Source organism: Camelina sativa, chromosome 1, assembly GCF_030686135.1.
Source record: "Camelina sativa cultivar CO46 ecotype springtype chromosome 1, ASM3068613v1".
NCBI classification, from domain to species: Eukaryota; Viridiplantae; Streptophyta; class Magnoliopsida; order Brassicales; family Brassicaceae; genus Camelina; species Camelina sativa.
Genome location: NC_141880.1, coordinates 17742549 through 17767598, shown reverse-complemented (window position 1 = coordinate 17767598; position 25050 = coordinate 17742549). Strand labels below are relative to the sequence as shown.

General features: G+C 36.3%; 4 protein-coding genes across 4 annotated transcripts; 2 read left to right on the top strand and 2 right to left on the bottom strand.

Annotated features, from left to right (window-relative positions):
- Window positions 1-8349: 8349 nt before the first annotated feature.
- On the bottom strand, window positions 8350-8841 carry LOC147950055 (uncharacterized). Its single transcript, XM_087512145.1, has one exon. The coding sequence runs from the start codon at window positions 8839-8841 to the stop codon at window positions 8350-8352; it is 492 nt and encodes a 163-aa protein (XP_087368271.1).
- A 3680-nt stretch (window positions 8842-12521) lies between these two features.
- LOC104699062 (aconitate hydratase 3, mitochondrial) lies at window positions 12522-17989 on the bottom strand. Its single transcript, XM_087460440.1, has 20 exons — window positions 17443-17989; window positions 17187-17291; window positions 16941-17101; window positions 16765-16857; window positions 16492-16677; window positions 16132-16293; window positions 15827-15971; window positions 15606-15748; window positions 15443-15499; window positions 15271-15350; window positions 15110-15185; window positions 14796-14981; window positions 14647-14714; window positions 14438-14556; window positions 14203-14324; window positions 14001-14099; window positions 13442-13921; window positions 13256-13354; window positions 12929-13171; window positions 12522-12841 (listed from the first exon to the last, which is right to left on the bottom strand). The coding sequence occupies exons 1-20, from the start codon at window positions 17723-17725 to the stop codon at window positions 12773-12775; spliced, it is 2976 nt and encodes a 991-aa protein (XP_087316566.1). The 5' UTR covers window positions 17726-17989; the 3' UTR covers window positions 12522-12772.
- A 3938-nt stretch (window positions 17990-21927) lies between these two features.
- Window positions 21928-23621, top strand: LOC104699045 (autophagy-related protein 8d-like). The gene is made up of 5 exons (XM_010414402.3): window positions 21928-22121; window positions 22798-22853; window positions 22932-22984; window positions 23097-23215; window positions 23325-23621. Exons 1-5 carry the CDS (start codon window positions 22085-22087, stop codon window positions 23420-23422), a joined length of 363 nt encoding a protein of 120 aa, XP_010412704.1. The 5' UTR covers window positions 21928-22084; the 3' UTR covers window positions 23423-23621.
- A 383-nt stretch (window positions 23622-24004) lies between these two features.
- Window positions 24005-24851, top strand: LOC104699036 (protein PROTON GRADIENT REGULATION 5, chloroplastic). Its single transcript, XM_010414392.3, has 2 exons — window positions 24005-24490; window positions 24615-24851. Exons 1-2 carry the CDS (start codon window positions 24194-24196, stop codon window positions 24717-24719), a joined length of 402 nt encoding a protein of 133 aa, XP_010412694.1. The 5' UTR covers window positions 24005-24193; the 3' UTR covers window positions 24720-24851.
- The last annotated feature ends 199 nt before the right edge of the window (window positions 24852-25050 follow it).

Genomic DNA, 25050 nt, shown 5'->3' with positions numbered 1-25050 from the left:
TCCTTCACCATCTCCTTTTGGAGCTCCACATTGTTTGTTACCATCTTTTTTAGGTCCTCTAAGAGTTGGTTTTGTTTGCTTTCAACCATCCTAATCTCCTCTAGAACATCATCATCAACCCAACGGAACATGTGTTTCTCCTTCTTCTCCTAAAATCATTGTTTCGATAACAATATTTAATAAATTTCAGCTATTGTGATGAATAAGGACTGATAAAAGTAAATTACCTTCACACCAACAACACATCTGTAAAATCTCCTACAGGGATTCTCTTCCGTCTTTGAGGTGTAGGTTCTAATCTCTCCACCACACCAGCATCTACACGGAACTCCAACCTGAGAACTTCTCGACGGTAACCCTGACGATCCACCCGAAAAACGTTGGCTCATGGCTCCTATCAGTTTTTACGATGAAGAAGAAGAAAGTATCGGGAAAGAAGAAGAAGAGACTTCAATTAGTATAAATTAGCCAAAACTGAAATAAATCAACAAAAATATGAGACTTCAATTTTACAAAACAAAAAAAACAGATTACTAAAAGTATGATTTAATAACAAGAAAACTATGACTACTAATCATTTAGCTGCTAACAGAAACTTGAAAAAAAAAAAAAAAAAAAAAGATAATAAGAGTATTATAACCAAACTAGATACGACTTGTAAAAAAAAAGACTGTACTTTGGTTCTTACTTGTATGAGAATCTGATGGTGCTTTTGTTGAGGACATTGACATTTGCAACTTATGATCCAATTCTGCTCTCACCCATGGTAAGTCATGACTGATATAGACAGGTTTTCTGAAGTAAGAAGATCAAAAAAAGAAATCAAGTTTTTTAAAAATTACATCAACCCTGGTACACAATTTTTTTCTTTAAAGTCAATATAATACTAAAAATAAAACAAACGAAGAGCTTCAACTTAACGTATTCACATTATTAAGTGCAAAAAAATCAAGAATTATATGGTCTAGATGCAAAACGGATCTAAAACTTTGATGTTCATTTGAATTCTGGATTGAAATCGAGATTACAAAAGAATAAAAGTTAAACACTCCCAAAAAAATTCCACAATTATAAATACCAAATTCTATAAACATGGATAAATGGTTAAGAGAAATCCCAAACTGAAAATTTGATAATTAACTTATAATTATACAATTCTAGGTTAAAATCGAGATTAAACAAGGAAAAAATTTAAACATGCAAAAAAAATACACAAATTAAAATACCTAATTCGATTGACAAGGAGCAATGGAGAAGAGAAATCCAACCGGATTTACCTTGAGCTAGTGAAGAGGAGACCACCGACTAAGCCGTCGATGGATAGAAGGCGGAAGACAGTGAAGATGGAAAAACGGTGGAAGACGGTGAACAAATCGAACCGGTGGAAGATGGTGAAGCTGGAGAGAGATGTCGACGATGGAGAGAGCCGACGGTGAGATGCTGACGATGGTGAGAGACGAGAGATGGTGACGACGGTGAGATACGGCGGAACGGTTTTTTCTCGATTAACCCTATCAGAAATTTCTCGATCCCTTTTGTTTTCTTACTTTGTCAGGACAAAATCACAATTTCCTTATTTTCTCAAGACCCATTACGGAAAATTAGGCCCACTAGATTGACATAATAATTATACTTATTTTCTCAATTTTCCTTATTTCGATTTAATTTTACTGTTTTTAAAATTTCAGGAGACAAAAAATCAACAAATTTTATCTGAAAATATAACTAAGGGTATAATTGGCTATTTTTATATCCAAAATCCTATTTAACCAAACTTTTATAAAAAAAAGTGTAGATGGCCAAATTTTTGAAAAAATATCCTTTATTTATAATTTTCCCCAAATATATCCACTAACCAAAACAAAAATAAAAAAGAACCGCAACGAAGATAAGTTAAGAGGGTAAAATGACGGAAAACAAATTGTTTACCTTTTTTTAGGAAAGTGACGGAAAAAGAGGAAAATAGTGTATCCTATTTTTTTAGGGCTGCAAATCCGAACCGAACCGATTTGTCCGAACCGATCCAAACCGAAATTTGGATAAATCGGTTCAGTTATATATCTGGTTGTGATCTGATCGGAAAGAAGATTTTTTTTTTTGGTTTTATATTCGGTTCGGTTCGGAGAGGGTAAATCGACGGGTAACCGAAAATTAACCCTACATATATAAGCTAATAAACCGGTTTTATTAGTTCTAACCTAATCGAAAAACCTAAATACCTTTTGCTCTCGACTGCTGCGACTCCGAGTGCGATTGAGAGAGTTCTTCGATTTCCTCTTTGATTTTTGCGTTTAAACTAAGATCATCCTTGTTCTTAATCATCAAGGTAAGTTCTTCTCTCTAAATCTTCTCCAAGTTCTTGTCTATTTCTTCTCCAAGTTCTTTGACGTTTTGTTGTTATTTACTTGGCTATAGTGGTTTAAAGCATGTTTTTGAGATTTATTTTGCTGTCAGTCTATGATTCATAGTCATAGTTCATAGTAATCTTAGTAGTCGAATTGTATTCTTAATCGACAGAAATGGACTGTGTTGTTTGTCTTCTTCGTTTGTGTAGTTACTTCTTCTGGATGTTTGTCTAATTGTGTTTTCTTTGAACAGGTCTCCGATGTCTCACGATTGCTGGTGAACACAACAACGAACCGTTTCTGCCTGGTGAGGTTGATGGAGAAGATGCTCCGTCAAGTGCTTCCGTTCGAGGGAAAAGAAGAAGAACTCAGCAAGAGACTTCTCCTCTTCCGTCCCAACCGAGGAAAAAGCTAGGCCATAGATCTCCGGTGTGGGAGCATTTCATTCAAAAAGTGCATGAGCCTGCACTTGCTAACTGTCGTACTGTGGTCAGGAGATCGGTTGTGACACAGTGATACATGGAACAAGTGCCATGAAAAATCACATAAAAGGTGTAAGTTGTTCAAGATGCACGAAGAGAGTGGTACTCAGAATGTATTGGCTGGTGATAGCAATGGTGTAATGACAGCAATCAAGTATGATCAGGGTTTGTTTCGAAGGTCTGTCAACGAGATGATTGTACTTAGTGAGCTTCCGTTTGCATTTGTGGAGTCGGAGGGGTTTAGGAGATTGTGCAGCAACGTTCTTCCAATGTACACGGTCCACTGCAGAAAGAAAGCAACTTCAGATATTTATGGTATGTATTTGAAAGAGAAAGTTGTTTTGAAGGAACTGTTTGCTAAGGAAAAGCAGAGAGTATCTATGACGACAAATATCTGGGTAGCTCCCACTACTTCTTGTATCTACATGGTCATAACCGCACACTGGATTGATAGAGGATGGAATTTACAGAAGAGGATCATCATTTTTAAGCCTATCACAGATCACAAAGGTGATACGATTTCTGAGCACTTGATTGGCTGTCTAGAAGAATGGGGAATCGAGAAGGTCTTCACAGTAACTGTGGATAATTCTAAGGCGAATGACAAGGCTATAAGTGTATTCCGAGGCGCTCTGATGATGAAAGGACCTGATGCCTTAGTTATGAATGGAGATTATCTTCATATGCGGTGTTGTGCTCACATCCTAAACTTGATTGTGAGGGATGGCTTATCTAAGGCAAAAACGAGTATAGTGTCTATCAGAAATGCCATTAAGTATGTGAGTTCATCCAGAGACAGGCTGAAATCGTTTCTTCTGCGGGTTGAGACAGGGAACGTAGGTCGAGGAAGCTTATGTCTTGATGTTGCAACCAAGTGGAACTTGACTTATCTAATGCTCACAGCCGCAATTAAGTTTAGGGTTGCATTTGAAAAGATGTTGGCTGAAGACAAGCTCTATAACGAGTACTTCATGGAGACTGAAGAGAATGCTGAAGGGCATACGTGTGAGAATGGTTGAAAGCGTGTTGGTCCACCTACTTTTGCTGATTGGGAGCAGGTGAAGAGGTTAGTTAAATTCTTGAAGATCTTTTTCAATTGCACTTTGTCCTTCTCGGCTACAAAAACAGTGACCTCTCCTGTTTGTTACAATGAGCTGGTAATCATTGAGAGGAATCTGATCAACCTAAGTATTAATGGTGATTTGCTACTAAAGACTGAAGCTATGATTATGAGGGCATAGTTTGAAAAGTATTGGGATGGTCTCAACAACATGAATCCGCTTGTGATCATTGCTTCTGTATTTGATCCCAGAAACAAAATGCAGTTTGCTGGTCTTTGCTTTGACAAGCTTTATGGCAAAGACAGTATGGAAAGTACTCATCTACATTCGTCTATTAAGAGTGTGATGAAGGAGCTGTATGGAGAGTATGTGGTGAAGCTGAGCGGAAGTGAGCCTGGAAACTCAACCAATGGTGGAACCGTAACTGAACCTGGAGTGACAACCAATGATCTGTTTGATTTGTCAGATGACGATGGTTATGAGAGGATGGATACGTTGTACTCTGAGATGGTTGCTGAAACTTCAAATGAGGAATGTAGCAGTGAGCTTGATATTTACTTATTGGAGAAACGTGTGATAAGAACTCCAGCTGCTTTAGGAATGGACTTTGATATTTTATCTTGGTGGAGGCGTAACAGTTCAAAATTCCCAGTCTTATCCGAGGTAGCTAGAGATGTCCTCGCCATTCAAGCTTCATCCGTTGCTTCAGAATCTACATTCAGCACAAATGGTCGGATTTTGGACCCTTATCGAAGCTTTATGTCACCACACATGGTTGAAACTTTAGTTTGCACTCAACAATGGCTGAGGAATACCATTTCTGCTGAGAAATTAGCCAGCTTAGTTCAGATGTTTGAGGAATTGCAGTTTCATGAGTCCTTAGGTAACTCATTTCTCTTTTATTTAAGTTTTTTGTGTTACTCTCTTTAAACCATTCACTAACTGACGATCATTTACATTGTGCAGCTTCACAGAGTGAGGGACACCCATCCGGATATCCATGATCGAGAGATGAACACAAGTAACTCTCTATATATTTTGAAAAAACTAATATAACTATTAACTACCTATTTTTTTGGCATGGAGTTTTGAATGACAATATACCAAATGCATCCTGGTAAGAGGAAAGGATCATTGGTATTTTGTCATTTCTGATGATCTCTTCTAACTTTTGGCTCCCCACAATATTTTTTGGAACAACTGTGAACTGTCTCCAAAAGTCTCTTTACTTGAGACGAGACAAGTAGGAATCCAACTGTAGGATTGCCTTTTGAACTTGTTGTTTTTTTGTAAATTGTCTCCAATAGTCCTATGTATGTGACTAGGATTGACTAATGTTGTTGTTTTTTGTAAGCAAAACTTGTATTATATGATGCTTAATGTCATGAATCAATATGTTAATGTTAGATCGTTCTGTGTTGTGTGTTTTGAGTCCATGGTATTTGGGTGACATAGTAACCGAACTGTCCGACCCGAAAAAACCGAACATGTAGTTGACCCGAACCGATTCAATTCCCGAATTACCCGAATAACCGAAAAACCAAACCGAATTAACCGAAGTCGCAGGCCTACTATTTTTTTTATCAGTTGAAATTATAACTACGCACCCTTTGATATGATTAACTTTGGCACCGAATGTAGAAAGCGTATCGGGCAGAGCAGATCAAGCAGATCAAGCAGAACAAAAGTGGATCAAATAGATTTGACTGTTCAAGTGCAGATTAAGGGTGAACATCATCAAAAAGCTGTAGACCAGATTTGCATATATTTCTCCAGGATTTACCACAAAAAGACAAAAAAATATATACTGCACGCAGTTCTTTTTTTTTTGTCAACAAACACTCCATTATATAATTTAAAATATTACAAGCTTCCTTTGAATGGAAACCAAACACACCAATAAACTTACATAGGAGGAAAAATAAACAAGAGCTATTGTCCGTAAAACATACAACAAACAAGCTCTAAAGCTTGACTTACAACCATAATGGTGAGAATATAAATAAAGGGGACCATAGGTCCTAAAGATAGAGAGTGCCCTCGTTATGTGAGGCCACTCATGGTGGTGGATGACCGACCATTTCCGCATGATCAGCCACCTTGATAACCAATGCCGCCATCGTTGCATAAGAACGTACGCGGTTTTTAAATTCTGAACATGCACCGCAAATCCCTAGAAAGGGGGGTTACACGCTGGACAAGACCGAAGTCTCGTGATCCAAGATCCCTGAAAGACACTTGGGGGGAAGGTAATGCTGCAAAAAACTTCAATTGCCGGTACTAGGCCTTCCATAAGACTCAAGCGGAGAGGAAAAGAAACTGATTCCAGAGCCAATAGGTTCCGATAGCAGGCAATTAATAATTCTGCCACCGGTATATTTTCTCGGTTACTTTTAACCGGAGTGCCATTGAGAAAGACTAAAAGGTCTCGGCTTACACGTCTATTCCTCTCAAATGAATTCGTACTCATGAGATTATAACAGAGGTCAGAACTGACAACCCATTGGTTGAGGGGGGGAGGAGAGACCTGGAGATTGAGACACTTCCAGTCGAAGGTAGGCCTAAGGGTTACTGTCCCTTATGACGGTCGAGGCGATTCTCTCATGGTATGGAGTCGGATGGACCGATATCCTCCTCCATACTTTTTCCTGTATCCATAAACTATGTCGATGCCTTCTCTTTGTAATGCGGCTTTTCTCCCTTGCCTTTGGCTTTCCTTGGTTTTGACGGCACCAGAGTTTTGCTTTGGCATTTAGGGGAAAATTTCAGATTGAGCAGCTTTTTAGAGGCTGCTCCATGGTTTCCCAAAGGCCCATTAGAGTGGGATTTTTCTTTTTCATTTGGGTCTTTTAACTTATTTTATTTTTTTCTTATTTTTGCCTCTGGTCCGGCCCACAGAAACAGGGGGAATTGGTGGGCGACTGCAATTCCCCTTCTCCGCCTTGTTAACTCTGAAGGGAAAGTTTTCACCGGCTCTTTATTCACCCCTTCCGATTCTTGAGCTTCATCCCCCAGCAGATCATCCTCTTCCATTTCCAAGGGATCCCAACCGGGCGCCACTGCTTCACAGTAAGCTTCCGCATCTTCCTCCATCCAGTCGACGTCAACTTTGGCTAGGTCATCGATGTCATCGATGTTCGAATCCCAAACCATACCGTCGGGCTCTACCTCCTGGGGATAATCATCAACTCCTCCATCTATCTCTTCTAGTGGAATCTGCGGGGAGGGTAGCTGTTTGGTCGGAGGCTCCCTTGACTCTTTTTTCGGAGAGGCTAAGATGGGTCTCGGATCCTCAATCCGGATCTGATTACTAAATCTATCATCAAGAGGAGTTCCTTGTGTTTCTGCTTCTTCCTCTGATAAAGTCTCCTCATACCAGCTTTTGTTAAGTTTAATCACCAATTCTGGAGGTATAGTCGGAGATATGTCCTTTCCAGAGGAAGCAATCGGAGGCATAGACGGAGCCTGCGCCTCAAACAGTAAGCTTTTCCTTGCCATAGATCTTGTACCAGGTGTAGAGGTTCGTTATTTGAAATCTCCTTTTTTGCCCCTCTCATAGGAACTAGCAGCAGATTTCTTTTGCAGATTGAGCCAAAAAGGCCTCTCTCGAGCATGGTCAGGAGAGACGAGAACTTGCTTTGCTCGGAAAGTCGCAACCAGAGGGTCGGAAAGTGTTATCAGGGAGTCGACTTGGTTGGTTATAGCGTCCAGGGATCTAGTGGACTGTCGAGGATGGTTGCTTTCTCGACGAGGTGGAACTGGATTCCTTCTCCCCTCAGCATCACTGCGATGCCCAAAGGTGTCATCGTATCTCCTATTACGTCGGCTGCTCTGAGTTGGAAAGGCATAGTCTCTCCTTGCTACCCTATGAGAAGATGGGAGAGACCGATGCGTGGTTGTTCCTCGCTGTGAATTACCAGGACGAAGTTCCATTGTGTTCCATCTTTCAGGTTGCTTAGATTTCTCATTGCGGGACTGCCACATTGGATTAGTATCGCGGTGGAGCCCCGCAATGAGACGATAGGGCTCATGATGTGGTTTCTCCAACCTATGACATACGATACTTTCATTGGAAACATGTTTCTTCCCTTCCTTCTTCTCCCGGCGATTCGCCTTAGAATTTTTGACATTTGGATCATCTATAACTAAATCTGGTCTCCACCATAAAGGGTGGGATCTGCTACTTCCGGCTTTTGGAATGGGTGGTTCACCAGAGATACTAATGCCACCATTCTCAGATTGGAGGCTCTCTTCGACAATGTTCAAAGGATTGTCCCCAGAGCAGTTTGTTGGGGTAGAGCCAGAATTCAGTGGGCAAGAATTTTGCTCATGACAGATACGGTGACACAGCTTGCACCACCTATACAGCTTCTCATACACCATAGAGACCCAAACAATGTCACCATATGGTATTTGAGTTTTCTTCATGAATTTTAGAGGCTCATCAACCCTTACAGTTACCTAGATTCGTCCCATAGGGGCATCTACAGCTTGACATACACCAAAGGAGTTCCCAAAGTTCCTCAGAGTAGACTCCAACCAATAGAGGTTGGGAATACCTTCTGTTTGGTTCCAGAAAGTCATGGTGTTTGGGAAGGTATCACCAATATGAGGCTCCCACCTCTCAAGGGAGAAGGACCACTCATTGAAGTGGCATGGTCTCTTGTTTAGGACCTTCTGTAAATCTCTTTCTGACTCAAAGTCAAATTGGAATCTTGATTTTCCCAAAGAAATGCCTCTTACATTACTTGCAACGTTCCAGATATTCTGTTTTGGCAGAAGGGCTATCATAGCAGGGATGCTTCTTCCTCGGTGGAACATACGACCTACGAGACTCCGTTTGTACCTTTCAATGAGAGCAGAATTATCCACCTCTGGCAGTATGACAATATCGTCTTCTTCCTCCAAATCTCGCCCGTGGCGGAACTCTACCGGTTGTAAAGCAGAAGCCATTTCAGCTTATCACCGGTCTGAGCTACAAGATAGAGAGTTTACTACTTTTACAAGTTAGATCAAGAATTGCTGAACACTGCCTGGGCAGGAACGTCTTCCAGAAAAAGACACCAAAGGTTAGAAGAAATAAGAAATCTCCTTCCCATTTGCACTATCTTGGATTTTTTGAGAACCTACTAGATGGAGTATTTACAAGGCCTGGGAAGTTGAGAAAGCAATCACTCTGATGAAGACATCAGGAAGAACAGTTACAAGATGGGTACACCAAGATATGACATCAAGGGAAGTCGTCAAGGTTTCCTTTTAGAAGACTTGCGAGTGGAAAGGAAACAAAGGCTCCTACTGGTAACCCATCGAGGAATAAAAAGAATGAGAAGGAACAGGAATAAAAGAGAACAAATAAGAAAAAAATTATTTAAAAATAAGAAATGAAGAGGAATGGGTGCAGAGGAAAAATAGAACAAATGGTATGGTAAATGGTAACTAAAAAAAACCAGAACAAGCAAAAAAATAAAAATAAAAAAATTTAATCAAAAACAAGCATCAAACCCACGTACGAACATGATACACGAACATAAACATGAATTGCTGGAACTTTTGGTAACCCGTGATACTAATATGATAATTATAAAAAATAATCAACTATAGACGTTGAGAACCACATCTTTTTACATATCATATTTGCTCAGCAATTTAATCTCGTTTCTTCAGCTGCTGGTTCATCATCCACTTCATCATCTTCATCAATTTTTTGATTTTGATGCATCCTCTTGTGTTTCTGGTATTACTACATCATCCGTGTTTGCCAAAGCAGATTGTGTCTCCTGGAGATGTGCCCCAAAAGTAAACGGAGAGTAATGTTCATCTTGATCGGCATCATGTTGACCATATATCTGGTCCAACAAATCTTTGAAGGGCAAAGGCTTGTTCTTCAAAACCCGAACAAATTTATCTTTATTTCCAAATTCCTGTCAATGATTCAAAACATATTAGAATAAAATTTTCTATTCATATAAAAATATTATAAATGATAACAAAGAGACTTATAGCAACTCGATCATTCCACCAAGATGTTGACATAATTATTTGTCCAGTGGACGGATCAACAACAACACCCGTGCGTTCCATCAGTTGCCTATTAATTTGCCAAAGCTTATGCAAGTACTCGATTTTGCTCTTTATCTTACTATCCCAAACAAGCTTCTCTCCGGTCAACTCAAATAATTTGTTTTCAACTCTTTTTCTACCAGCAACATTCGGCATTTTACTCGAGTGGTCATTTGATTTTAGCTCCGTAATAACGAGTTCAAGCATAATTTGACAATGTCTTTCCTTCCACACATACTATAATATATACATACTCAGTAATCATGTTTCGTTTAAATTCATTCATCCTATATGCATTGAAATTTAATAAATAATTATATGCAAAACATATATACCTTTTCTTCGGTATCGATCCCTAATGCAGTGGTTGATTTGCCTTTGTTTCTTCAAAGACCTCCACGCCGTGATGATCCACTATTCTCTTGGGAACTTGCCATAATCCAAGTTTTTTCTAAAGATCAAAATCAAATACATAAATTAATAAAACCAAACACAAGAATGTAAGCAAAACACAAAAAAAAACAAAAGAAGTCATGCTAAAAAATATTGTATGATTATTTTTTTCACCTTTACGTCTCTCGATCGTAGGGTTTTTTTACTATATGATGGCCTTTTGTGCTGAAGACTATTTATAGTTGTATTTTATAAGACTTAAATTATTAAACAGTTCATGAGATAATTATGAGATAGATCAAGATGAGTTTGAATTTGATATTGGATATGTACAAATTGTTTAAAATATAAGTTGTGGAACTAGTTGAATCAAAAGATATAAGTTTAGAAGAGTTTAACGTTATCATGTACCTTCTTTTATCGTGAGGTTTTCCTTTGAACGTTATCATCAATTTTTTTTACAATTTATTAGATTTTGCATGAATTATTTTTTTTTAAAATAATAATTAATTTGTTTTCCTGTTTGTTCTACTAACAAATTGAAGAGGAACAAATTTATTCTGTGATTCCTAAAAAAAAAAGAACGTATAAGAATAGTGTGGGGTCCATGTTTCAGAATTTGGAAGATATGTTACTTGTAAATGGTAACAAAAATGAGGAACAAAGAAGAACAACACATTCCTGTCCATTCTTTTTCTAAAAACTGGTCACCAGTTGGAGCTAAAGAGGACCCAATCTTACGCCCACATCAATTACCTTCGGTCGAAACCTAGGAAACAAAGTGGAAAACGAAGAAGACTTTCTGTTTTTAGACAAAAAGAGTTGGTGAGATATACTTCTTTTGAAAAGAATGACTACTTTTGGATATCTCGAGACTTGTGCGTGGTAGAGGAACCAAAGTCACGAGTTGTAACATTTACTACTTAAACTGCACACAGTTCATCTGCATTAACTTTTAAAAATATAAAAATTTTTGAATGGTGACTTAGGTGTTGATTGGTTCTCCCGCTACCTCCCGCAAACGCTGCGTTTGCGGGTGGTACCGGTTGCTAGCGATTAGAACCAATCATACAAACCGCTTCCAATCGCTCCTAATCGCTCCCAATCGCTCCAAACCACTGAATTCCAAAAGCTGCTTCCCGCAAGCGTTTGCGGTTGCGGGCGATTGCGGTTGGATTTTTTTTTTTTGCAAAAAAACATAAAAGAAATCAATAATAATGAAATTTTTTTTGTTATATTTTCTATCTAACCATTTTACTCATTAAGGATGGGAGAAAATGAAGTAGGTATATGATTGCAGAGATTATAAAATAAACAATTAGAAGAAAAAATATTCCAACTAACAATAACCCGGAAAACTTGATGTAAATTTAATGGCACATCGCACATAAGTTCAAAAAAATCTAAATAAATATAATATTTCATCAGAAATTTAAGAAAATAAGATTATTTGTGAAAAATGTTAAAACAAATCACCAATGACTCTTCCCAACTCTCACTTGACCATTCCTACCGATGCAACTACTGATCCACGATCTAAGAGAAAAGAGAAAAGATCTACGATCTAAAGCATATGCTTTCTCATTTATCAAATTACTTGATTAAAATTTTGGTGAAAAACCAAATGCATAAAGGAATAAGTATTTCAATATGAATTTTTTTTGAATAATTATTATTTTAATGCATTTTAATTATAAATCAAGTTTAATAAAATTTTTGGTGTTTTTACATTTATATATTAGATATCACATTTATTATGTTCCAACCGCTATTGCACCCGCTGGTCAACCAGTCGTAAACCTCCCGCAAATGCACCAATTTTAAACCGCTAAACCAGTCATTCAAAACGCTTAATAACGCTTGAAACCGCAATCACCCGCTTCAGCAATCTTCCGCAACCGCAGCGTTTGAACCAGTCAGACCCTTAGTGATAGGAAGAATACATTAAAGAGTGATCTGCTTTTTTTATGTCCTCCCATTCAAAACCTCTATATTCAAGCACCACCTCATCCAAGAGGGAGCAAGTAGGAAGGAGCCAATAGATTAAAAAAAAAAGAAGCTAGAGTCATTAGTATTCTTCATATACTTGAGAGTTGAACTCCTTTTCTAATATCTCTATTGGGAATTTTATATAAAAAAAACAAGCTAGAGTCATTAGGTTTTTTTCGCTTAAATTCGAAGATTTAAAGAGATCCGCTTTTTATTCCTTTCCAAAACAAATAATATTCAGCGGATGCAAGTTGCTAAACATAGGAGAGCCCAAACATGTAGTAAACCACTGAAACCGTACAAAAGAAATATCATATTGCTTGAGATCCTCTCACCTTTTCACCTAACCCCTCTTAGACAGAATTATCTGCCTTTTAAAATGACAACAGAGAAAAAAAATCTCTTTTATTTATGCTTTCCATAAATTGAGTCGTTTCCTTCACTATTGCTTGCTCAAGTTTCTGATGACGTATGGAAGTATGCCTCCATGGTTAAAGTAAGCCAATTCCACCTGTGCACATTTTGTTTACCAGTATTAGTTAACATTGTAATGCTTTTTTTGCTCGCGTTCACATTTTTGGAGATTGAAGTATTTTACCTCAGTGTCGAAGCGGACTGTGCAAGTGAAAGATTTTCCGTTGTCAGTAGTGACAGTAACATCTTGGCCAGGTTTAATTTCTGAGATGTCGGTTGGGAGATGGATTGTGTAGCGCTCGTGACCAGTCAATCCAAGAGTATCGGCATCTTCCCCAGACTTAAAGCACAACGGAATGATTCCCATTCCCACCAAGTTGCTTCGGTGAATTCTCTCAAAACTCTTTGCAATCACTGCTTTCACACCCTGCCAATCCCAAATTTTTTTGTTTCAGATAAAACAGTAAGACAGGTTTATGCGGAAAAAAACACGAGGGAAGTGGCTCTGAACCTGTAGCATGGGTCCCTTGGCAGCCCAATCACGTGAGCTACCACTTCCATACTCAGCTCCAGCGAGAATAATTGTGTCTTCACCAGCTGACTTGTATTTCTGATACAGTTAACATTATGATAAGGAGACATTAGACTTGATCAACGTACAGTCAGTAATACAAAATTAAGTTAGATAAACACAAACCATGGCTGCGTCGAAGACTGAGAGCTTCTCTCCAGATGGAATGTGAACTGTCTTGGGGCCAACTTCACCATTCATGAGCTTGTTAACGATACGGATATTAGCGAAAGTCCCTCTGGCCATTATCTCATCATTCCCTCGGCGACTTCCATATGAGTTGAAGTCCTTACGGTCAACACCACGCTCGAGGAGAAACTTAGCAGCGGGACTGTCCTTTTGGATGTTCCCAGCTGGAGAGATGTGATCGGTAGTGATACTGTCTCCAAAGTTGAGCAAACAGTAAGCATCCTTCACATTGTGTGGCCCCGGAGGATCCATGGTCATGTCCTTAAAGTATGGAGGCTCGTGAATGTAAGTTGAGTTGGGATCCCATGAGTAGAGGGAATCTTCAGGAACAGACAGCTTATTCCACATGGGGTTACCCTTGGTGATTGACTCATATGTTGCTCGGAACATGTCAGGCAAAACACTGGACTGAACAACCTGATCCATACGCCAAAAGACTAATTTAATATTTGTGTACCAGAAGTAAATTTGTTCTTTGGTTGTAAGTTCTATATACCTCAGCAATTTCCTCAGTGGTTGGCCAGATATCCCTTAGGAAGACATCCTTGCCGTTCTTTCCAGTGCCAATAGGCTCCGTTTCAAAGTCAATGTTAACCTGGAAAATAAGAAAGAAGAATGTTAAATTACCAAAATGATGATGAGTTATGTGTCATTATCACATACAAAAAAACATTTGACAAGTTTTCGTGATTTATTACCGTGCCAGCAAGAGCGTAGGCAACCACCAAAGGAGGAGATGCAAGGTAGTTGGCTCTTGTTAGTGGATGAACACGCCCCTCAAAGTTCCTGTTCCCAGACAGCACAGCAGCCGCCACAATATCTAACAAGCACAAAAAACTTTGAATCAATAACACCATACAGTTAACCACATATATATAATAATAATAATATAAGAAGGTCCAAAGTAAGTCTAGTTGTGAATCTCAATAATACCATTTTCAGTAATAGCAGCTCCCACTGATTCATTAATTTCTCCAGAATTCCCAATGCAGGTAGTGCAACCGTAGCCGACAATATGGAAACCCTGATGATTCAGATATTCTTGCAGTCCACTGCATGGAATATAATATACACTTCACATTTCCCGCACAAAAGAAAGAATTAGCCTTTAACAACAAAGAACTTGAAAAACTACAACATACCTCTTTAACAAGTATTTTGTAACAACTCCTGAGCCTGGAGCAAGACTTGTCTTTATCCAAGGCTTAACCTGAAGAGGCAAATTTTTGGTAAAAGATCAAGAAAAGTCAAGGAATCAGATCGATTTCTAGTTTGATCTCGGAAAACCAACCTGTAGGCCGAGGTCAGAAGCCTTTTTTGCAACAAGACCAGCACCAAGCATGACGCTGGGATTTGATGTATTAGTACAGCTTGTGATTGCAGCAATCACAACACTTCCATGTTTAAGCTCTGCTGGTTGTCCATTGAACGAAAAATTTGCCACCTTCTCTTGTGCCTCTTTAGGTATAGCAAAACCCTGTAAAAAATGTAAATTCAAGAATAAACAATGGTACTTAAAATGTGCACCAACAGCCAGCCAGTCTAAAGAACGAGTAAATGCTTAAGATATAAGTCCTACACAAAACGAAACATCTAGTTACATACCTTAAACCCAACTTTACTGTCGAGACATGAATGCCAGTCAGCTTTCATATCTTTCAAAGTAACACGATCATGTGGCCTGCAAAGAAGATATCGATAATACGGTCATGATCAATTAACCAGACAATAAGCTTCGTGATTACAAAAACTAACAGAACCCATACCTCTTTGGTCCAGAAATGCAAGGTTCAACATTATCCAGGTTCAGTTCTAGATATGACGAATAAACCCTGTCTATCTGAGGCTGAAATTTATTCACAAAGCAAAGTCAAATAAAAACCTGAAACGATATGAAAAACTTAAAACCCAAAAATATTACGTATGAGGCTGATTTACCTCATTGTAGTCAACAAACATATTGTTTGCCCGAAGATATGCTTCAATCATGGCCACCTGCCATGAAAATATTTTATCAGACCAGATATCTGAATATATATATATATATATATATATATATATATATATATATATAGAAGGAAGATTATAGCCAAACACTCACCGTCTCATCACTTCTTCCAGTCAATTTGAGATACTGTAGAGTAACATGATCCACAGGGAAGAAACCCATGGTTGCACCATACTCGGGAGACATATTGGCAATTGTGGCCCTGTCAGCTAGGGAGAGCCCACTCATACCATCACCTAAGACGAAAAAAAGTAGGCTTTATCATTTTCCGAAAACACACAAAACACACAAGAGCTCAGAAGGATATATATTACCATAGAATTCAACAAACTTTCCAACAACACCATGCTTCCTCAGCATTTGAGTCACTGTTAGAACCAAATCAGTAGCTGTTACACCATTGCGCATTTTTCCGGACAGTTTGAATCCAACAACACCAGGCAATACCATACTCATGGGCTGTCAGCAAAAAGAGTTGCAGCATAAGAAAGGTTCACAAGCCTCACTAAAATGGAGCAGAAGAGACGTAAAATATAGTGATCTAATATATATTCAGTAACATAGTCTCCAGATTCACCAGCATAGGATAGGGGTAATGTTAATAATCAGACTAGTTTACCTGGCCAAGCATTGTTGCCTCAGCTTCAATACCTCCAACTCCCCATCCAGCAACTCCCAAACCATCAATCATAGTGGTATGTGAATCAGTTCCAACCACGCTGTCTGGGTATAGAAGGCCTTTGGTATTGAACACAACTCTTCCAAGATATTCCAAATTGACCTGAATGATCAAAATGGGGTTAAATTGAGACAATCAATGCCAAAAAATCCAAATACAAACAATAGGTCAGACAAAAATAAGATAATAATGAAAGCAACATTTCAATACACTGGAATCATGTGGTTGAAAAGGTTATATATCAATGTTAGAACAAGTTTAGAAACAAATAATGGACTTGCGTACTGCAAAAAAAGTTACCTGATGCACAATACCAGAACCAGGAGGCACAACAAGCATGTTCTGGAACGCAGTAGAACCCCATTTAAGGAAAGCAAACCTTTCCTTGTTCCTCTGGAACTCAAGCTCCATGTTTGCTTGCACTGCGTTTTCAGACCGAGCAACATCAACTTGAACTGAGTGGTCAATTACAAGATCCACCGGAACCTGAGAGACACTGTACACATAAGAAATCTAGAAGAACCCTAAGCTAAACAGATAGCATCGATATGTGGGAAATAAAAAAAAAAGTACCAAGGGATTAATTTTGTTGGAATCACTGCCCAGCTTGTTCATCGCATCACGCATACAAGCAAGGTCAACAACAGCTGGGACTCCAGTAAAGTCCTGCCACAGAACAAAACAAATGGTTAAGAAAACAAATAAGAGACAATTCATTTTGGCATCCCCTACACAAAACAGTAGTTTACCTGTAGAAGAACACGAGCCGGTTTAAACGGGATCTCGACTTGTTTAGGAGATGTTTTTTCCCAGTCAATAATCTTCTCAACATCTTCCTTGGTTACTTGGAAGTTATCACAATTACGAATCGCAGATTCAAGAAGAATCCTGATAGAGTATGGCAGTTTATCTACAAACAGAGCACTTCTCTTAGATTCTGATCCTTCTGTAACTTTTTTCAATCAAATTGTTCACAGAGATGTTAAAATCGTTACCAATCCGTGGATCATTCAGAGCAGGCAAGCTGTAGAACTTTCCGAATTCACCACCACTAGGCTTAGGAAGAGTAGTGAAGATCCCCTTATACGGATGCTCAGACGCTGAAACAAAACAAAAAAACAAATGAAATGGTAATCACTAGAGTAACAACCATCAGTTCCATATCGCAAAACAATCACAGAAATCTCAATTTTCATAAAGCTTATATAAATCGGAAAATTAAAGCTAGATCCATCCGATCGAAGAAATTACCCATGGAAGAGAAGGTTCTCTGGAGACGGTCTAAGACAGGAGAAACGGCTCTGATCTGAGAGGTAAGGCTAAACGGAGACGGTTTTGAGTGAAAGCAATGGCTCCAGCGAGGAAGTGAGCGAAAAGCAGGTGAAATGGTACCAAAAGATCTTCGAGTGAGAAGAGACGAATGAGATGCGACGGAGGGGGACAATAACGATCGGAAGGAGAAGAGAGAAGAAGAGCGAGAAGAAGCAGCTCGAAGGATCGAGGAAGTAGCGGAAGATGAAGCAGTTATATACATGATGTATGTAATCACGCTTCCAGATGCAGATTCAGATACTGACAGAGGATAAGGATAATGATTTACGGGAGAAGGGGTTTTGATTGATTCAATTGGGAGCGATCATGGAGGCGCTGATGAATAACGAATCTGACGTTGGAGGCGTGTGGAGACGAAACGAAAGAGGCCTAGGGCTGAGTGCCACAAAGTCAATCTTTCCTCTGCAAGGGAATATTTATTTTGTTTTTTGAGTTTTTTTTTTTGTTTTTTTTTTTTGGGCAACAATTAAGGGTAAAACCGGGTTTTTCAAATTATGAGTTTTGTGTATTTTTTTTGAGTGAATTAGGAAGTAAGTTGTTATTTTGTTATGATATGATATTGAAATTCTAGTCGATCTCAGTTGTAAAATGAGAATAGGCTTTTGGAATTTCAACTAAAAAATCCAATTTAAACATAAAAAGTAACGAAAAAATTGATAAGAGATTTGATTATTATTTTCTGTCATTTATTAAATTTTAAGAATTTTTAAAATTTCAATTTGAATAATATAGATTTTTTTAATAATTTTTATGTAAATTAATCTGAATCTTTGGACTACACTCTTTGTAAACATTATCAACGTAAACTAATGACGGAAACAATAACAGTAATGTCCTCTCGGCATTGCTGTATCCAGACACTGGCAATGAGGAAATTTTTTCTTTCCGATGGCTTCTTTGCATGTTGAAGAAGAAGCACAATATCCAGGAAACCATCCAACAATGCTATCTTTATTTTCGCTGACATCAACTATTTTATAACAAAAAAAAAAAGAAAAATTAGATTGTGAATTGATGATCTAACAAATTATGGAGAAAAAATATATCATAACAACAGTTTTTGCTATAAACTACAATCATTTTTTTCATATTATGTGAATATCTCATCAATCGAAAGAAGAAGACTATATTACCTTGAGCATGACTCATAACAGAGATCACAAAAACACATAAAAACATGAATAAAGTAGCAGATTTCATGATTCAAAAGTAAAACTGATGAAATAGTTTCTATTTTTTTGTATATTTTTTTTCTTGATCTTGAAATGCATATTTTTATTTTATCAAAATTGATAGTATATATACCCAAACATCAAAATATTCAATCTTTTTTAAAATAGGATATCCATATTTGAAAATATATTCTACCTATTTTTTTAATATATTAAAACTAGATTTGTATATTCCACCTTTAATGAGATTTTTGTAATATTTGACAGAATCTTAACAAAATATAGTATCTAGCTATTCCTATATAACAATGTATATATCTTAGTAACATCTTGTAGCCATTTAAGTCAAGTATTCTAATGGCTCAAATTTGATAGTATATAAACCCAACACACACACTTTTTAGGATGTATTTAACAAATCAAATTAAGATATTTATGATATTAATTATTAAAAAATCAATATATTCAACCTTTTTGAAACAGGATATCCATATATGAAAATATATTCTACCTAATTTCTTAATATATTAAACTTAGATTTGTATATTCTACCTTTAATGAAAATTTTGTAATATTGTACAAAATCTTAACAAAATATAGTATCTATCTACTCCTATATATATATATATATATATATATATATATATCTTATTATATAAAGTTCGATGAGAAAATTACGAATTAACGAGATCGTGACACATGTCAATTGTATCATTCAGATGTTGACACATGTCAATTTTTTTTTTATAAACGTAGTAAGACAACTTAATTATATCTACAGAATTTTACATGTTTATATTTTAAAAATTTATTTTCTAAATCAAAAAGGAAAACTAACAAAATCAATATATTTCCATTGTTTGCTACTTATATTATATGTGTGTTCTTGATAACAATTGACATGTGTAATCAAAAACATAATTTATTAAGCATGTATATTAATCAATAAATAATGAATAACAAAGTTAAAAAGAATAACATAAGTTATTAAGATAATTTTAGTCAGATATTAATTATATTTATCGTTGTAATATAAACTTAAAAAGAAAAAATTTTAATACATGATGTGTATTACTATAGTTTTACATGTTTTATCTTAAAGATTTTAATGCATGTAGTAAAATGAAAAACCTAAAAAATAATAGAAAAATTGAGTTTGTAGGAAAGATATTTTGGTTAATTAATGAGAATTGACAAAAGTATTACTTATAAAATTATGACATATAGAAGAATAATATCTAGGATATTTTTGGATTTCCAAAATTTTTGTGGATGTTAACTGATTTTTTTACTGATTATTTTTATTGTTAAATTTAAAAAACTAACCAATATACATATTATCTCATACGATGCTCATATTATTTTTTATTAAAATTTTAACTCTAATCCATGAAGAAGTGAATTATGGGTTTACGATGGAATAGACAGTAATGTGATTACTAAACTGAATGTCTAACGATGAAATTTATTTAAGTTCATTTTTTTTTTCAAATATTAATATGTATCATCTTTAAAAAAATCATTTAAAAATAGGGTGATTTTCAAAAATATCACTTTTCATAAATTGTTATATTAATAGAAATTGTACGTAGAAATTGGAGAAAATATTATAAAATACAGCAAAAGAAAGCTTTAAAATTCTTATATAATGGAACTGAGAGAGTATTAAAATGAAATATGAGAGGTTTATATTCAATATTAAAATTTTACAAGATAAATTCTACAACATGTATATTACTACTTAATTATTCTAAATAATTTTAATTTTTACCCGTGTAATAACGTGGGCCTTATCTAGTATATATATATCTTAGTAACATATTGTAGCCATTTAAGTCAAATATTTTAATGACTTATTGTAATATTAAAAATTATTTAATACTATTAATATTAATATTATTAGAGTTTACTAATTCTTATCATCTAAAATTATGTAATTTACCTAATACTTGTAAGTTTTTTGAGAAACTTATATTATTTTGTTAAATTTATAATGTTTCAAAAAATTAAAAAATTTAAGATAATTTATTTTCGGAATTTCAAATGCTTCATTTTCAAGTATTTTATATCTTTTTTTAATTTTTTTAAGAATATAGGAATTTTTTATTTTATATTTTGAATATCTTAAAAATATATAAGTTACTTTACTAATATACATAAATTTTGTATTTAGTTGCTTAAGAAAATAAGTTTATGTAATATAACAGAATAAAAATTTATCTATAAAGTTTTTTTGGACTATCAAAAAGTTTATTTATTATAACTGGTATATATATTTATGAAACTTTTTCTATTTTGAGTTACCATACTAATAAGAAAGTTAGTCCGATCCTAATACATAGAGAAAGGGTAACGCATGGATAGGATCGGGCGGCCCATATCCATATGGGTAGAGAGATAAAGCTGATAACTTTTATAACAACGAAGTTATGACCTAGTGGTTCTAGCTTAGTGGAAGAGTCACTATGTGGGCGGCCACGAATTTATGGTCTAGTGGCCAGACCAACATGGCGACTCTTCCACTAAGCTAGAACCACTAGGCCACAACTTCGTGGTTATAAAAGTTAGTTGTAATAATTTTATTTTCATATGAGAAATTACTATTTTTCTACCAAGGCAGGTAGCAACGACTAAGCTTGATTATGAGCCATTATTGGATAAGATCTTAAATAGATTAGTGAGTTGGACTAGTCGGCATTTAACTTATGCAAGTCGGTTCAGCTCGTTAAATATCAGTCATTGCAAACATTACTGATTTTTGATGCAAGTCGGTTCAGCTCGTTAAATATCAGTCATTACCACTGAAGAAGTGTTCTAAGGAAAAAGAAAATATGTGCTCAGCCTTCCTTTGGAGTGGTTCTTCAAATATATATGATAAGGCTAAGGTAGCTGAGGAGGATGTATGTGTACCCAAGGAAGAGGGTGGCTAGGAATTCAGTGACTTGATGAGGTTTTTTGGGGTTTTGGTCGAAATTTGATATGCAAAATACTTTTTTGACTATGGATTTTTGTGAATGGCTTGGGTTCGTCAGTATGTGATACGAAAAAGAAATGCTAAGGAGTCTATTTTGAACTTTTAGTTATGGCAGAAAATTCTGAAGTTGAGACCATTAGTAGCTGAATTTATACTTTGTGAGATCGGTAATGGTCGTAACACATTTTTCTATTATGAAAATAATAAAGAAATTCACCATTTTAAATATTCAGTATGGATCTCAAAAGAACAAAAATTAATAGACCCAACATTATTAATTTATAGAGGTTTTACTGTATATATATATATAAATACCTAAATATCTCATTCGATATCCCAATTCGACGTTAACAACAAACCCTTGCTTCTCTTGTCTTCTCTCTTCGTCGCTGCGACTGCGAAACTCGTGAAAATCATGGCGATTAGCTCCTTCAAGCATGAACATCCTCTCGGTTCGTTTGATTTTTCCCCCTTTCTACTCATCTCTTTTATCTATCGATTTAACCTTAATCGATCAATCTTTGTGTATCTCTCTCTCTCATCGTATAGGGTTTTTTTAGCGAGTAGGTTTTTAAAAATTCCCAAATTCTGGTTTCTTAGTTTCAGGTTTTCTTCGATTACAATTGCTTTGATTCTGCATGAATTGTTCCTTGAATCTGATTTTCTTTTGATTGCGTTCTAAATTTTTGTTGACGATGATATGATTCACTTGTCTCTCTTGATTTCGTTGCCGAGTCTGTGTAGTAGTTCCTGGATTAGTGTTACAGCAATCGTGATTGAAACATGTTCTATGATGCAAATACTTACATTATATTCTCTGTTTCAAGTGGATAAGAATGTTTGATGTCGAAGATGAAATAAGGTTGACGTATATCTCTCTTGATTTTGTCTGTTGTTCACGGGCTTAGAAACGCTATATCAGTCCCTGAACATAGTCTCGATTGAACATTGTTCTGTTTTTGTTGAGGATGCAAATACATTAGAATCTCTGTTCAGGTGGAGATGATTATTGATGTTGAAGTCTCTCTGCTGGTTTCGTTTTTGTTTTTGCTGAGGATAGATGCAAATAGATTAATCTGTTGGAAATATTAATCGGTTCGTGTGTTTTTCTGGTCTTGAATGTTACAGAAAAGAGACAGGCTGAAGCAGCTCGTATCAGGGAGAAGTATCCAGATAGAATACCTGTATGAATGATAATTCTCTATCTTCTTTCAAGAAAGTGCATAGCAACCTTTGCCTTATTCTGTCTTTAATTTGTGCAGGTCATTTGTGAAAAAGCCGAGAAGAGTGATGTCCCTGACATCGATAAGAAAAAGTAAGTCTTGGCTTTGCTTGAGAGATTCTGTATCTTCATGGTTTATTTGCTTAGGGTTCTTTATGCCTTGTTGAGATAATGAATTTGGCTGACTTATTGGGCAAAACTTCAGGTACTTGGTTCCAGCTGATCTGACTGTTGGCCAGTTTGTTTATGTTGTACGGAAGCGGATCAAGCTCAGTCCTGAGAAAGCCATATTCATTTTTGTGAAGAACATTCTACCACCAACTGGTTAGATATAAGCACGCCTTCCCTAATCATCTACTTTTCCAGTTCAAGGAATCATATCTTTTATGTCATTGTGGAACTAATAGTAGTAGCGTTATCCTTCTTATTGCAGCGGCTATAATGTCTGCGATTTATGAAGAGCACAAAGATGAAGACGGGTTTCTGTACATGAGTTACAGTGGCGAGAACACGTTTGGGATCTTCTTCTAATGCGCTTGGAATGTGTGGGATGATGCATCAAGGATTATCAATGTACAGTCTGTCAATTTCTTTGCATGTCTCTTGGTTTTATGACATTGGACTAAGCTTTTGAAACTTGCATATAATTTGCATGCTATGTTATGAACATGACAAAGCTCTTCCCATTCATGGTGTTTCTTTCTTTCCCTTAATGCTACACTTTATTTCATTCCTAGTCGCTATATAGATGAACATTGATTAAGATTTGTTATTGAAAATTATAACATGAATTAGTGTCCTCGTCGAATCGATTCATGTGCTAATATTGGCCTGCTTTTTTCACTAGTATGTTGAATCCTTGTGATTCCACTCTTCTCAAACTTTACCTTGGCAGTGTCCAATTGCTTTGTATACAGATGTGTATACCCATTATTTATCAAATCTACCAAATTCTTGTAATCTCCTTTTAAAGATTCTTCGTATATCAATTCAGAAAAAGCAGTAATAAGTTAATATAACTAACAAAGTAAAAAAGAAAATAATAAATGATCGGACGGTGGAGAAAGGTTGATGTAGGAAATAAAACTTAAAAATCCTAAACGCAATAATAATAAAACGCGTAAGACCAGAATCATATTTGTGGCTATGGTTTCTCCATCCAAACCAAAACAACACCCAAAACCTCGTCCACACCAAAATAATGTGAAACTCAAAAACCAAAACCACACAAATCAGTTTTCTCTTTCTCTTTCTCTCTACCATTAGAATCGATCGGAGAGTCAAAGAGAAGCTAATTCGATTATGGCTGCTGCTTCACTTCCTGCAACAGGATGTAATCAAGGTTTGCTAGGAACTTCCTTCTACGGAGGTTGGGGAAGTTCCATCTCCGGCGAAGATTACCAAAACTTGCTCTCCAAGACGGTTGCGCCGCCGCAACAGGTCCGAGTCTCACGGAAGGCCATCAGAGCAGTTCCTATGATGAAGAATGTAAACGAAGGCAAAGGCTTATTTGCACCAGTAGTTGTTGTCACACGCAACATAGTTGGCAAGAAGAGGTTCAATCAGCTTAGAGGAAAAGCCATTGCTTTACACTCTCAGGTTTGTTTGTGTCCTCAGTTAGACCATGTTCACTGTTCTGTCTGAAAAGTAGATCTAAAAAAAAAAAACTAGTCAAGAAAGCAGAAACCATGATTTTTGTGGAATTTGGGTTTTATTCTTTCAGGTGATCACAGAGTTCTGCAAATCGATTGGTGCAGATGCTAAACAGAGACAAGGGCTAATCAGGCTTGCTAAGAAGAACGGAGAGAGGCTTGGCTTCCTCGCTTAGGTCTTAAAAAGAACAAATCTTTCTCGTGTTCTCTCCTCTGTATACATTTCACTCTCCTCTTTTTCTTCTTGTCTAGATGTATTTTGTTCAAACCTATAATCTTCATTTTTATTACATTCCCTTTGACTGCCATTCTCATCTGATAGTTGTGTTTGCGATACTTAGATACCACTCTTAAAATCAAATGAATCTTATATATATAGCAAACAAATGAGAATGTTCAACAAGGTCTTAGTTGAATTAGTATTCTCACTAACGTTCAATAAGGTCTTAGTTGAAATAGTATTGTCACTAACACAGATACAGAACATGTAATATTGTCACTCTTTCA

Coding starts and splice junctions, on each gene's coding strand:
- LOC147950055 (XM_087512145.1), bottom strand. CDS start 8,841: ATGGCTTCTGCTTTACAACCGGTAGAGTTCCGCCACGGGCGAGATTTG.
- LOC104699062 (XM_087460440.1), bottom strand. CDS start 17,725: ATGTATATAACTGCTTCATCTTCCGCTACTTCCTCGATCCTTCGAGCT. Junction 14,982..15,109: donor ACAGTAAAGTTGGGTTTAAG/GTATGTAACTAG, acceptor CATTTTTTACAG/GGTTTTGCTATACCTAAAGA. Junction 14,325..14,437: donor AGCTGCTATTACTGAAAATG/GTATTATTGAGA, acceptor TGTGCTTGTTAG/ATATTGTGGCGGCTGCTGTG.
- LOC104699045 (XM_010414402.3), top strand. CDS start 22,085: ATGGCGATTAGCTCCTTCAAGCATGAACATCCTCTCG. Junction 22,854..22,931: donor AGTATCCAGATAGAATACCT/GTATGAATGATA, acceptor TAATTTGTGCAG/GTCATTTGTGAAAAAGCCGA. Junction 22,985..23,096: donor CCTGACATCGATAAGAAAAA/GTAAGTCTTGGC, acceptor GCAAAACTTCAG/GTACTTGGTTCCAGCTGATC.
- LOC104699036 (XM_010414392.3), top strand. CDS start 24,194: ATGGCTGCTGCTTCACTTCCTGCAACAGGATGTAATCAAGGTTTGCTA. Junction 24,491..24,614: donor CCATTGCTTTACACTCTCAG/GTTTGTTTGTGT, acceptor TTATTCTTTCAG/GTGATCACAGAGTTCTGCAA.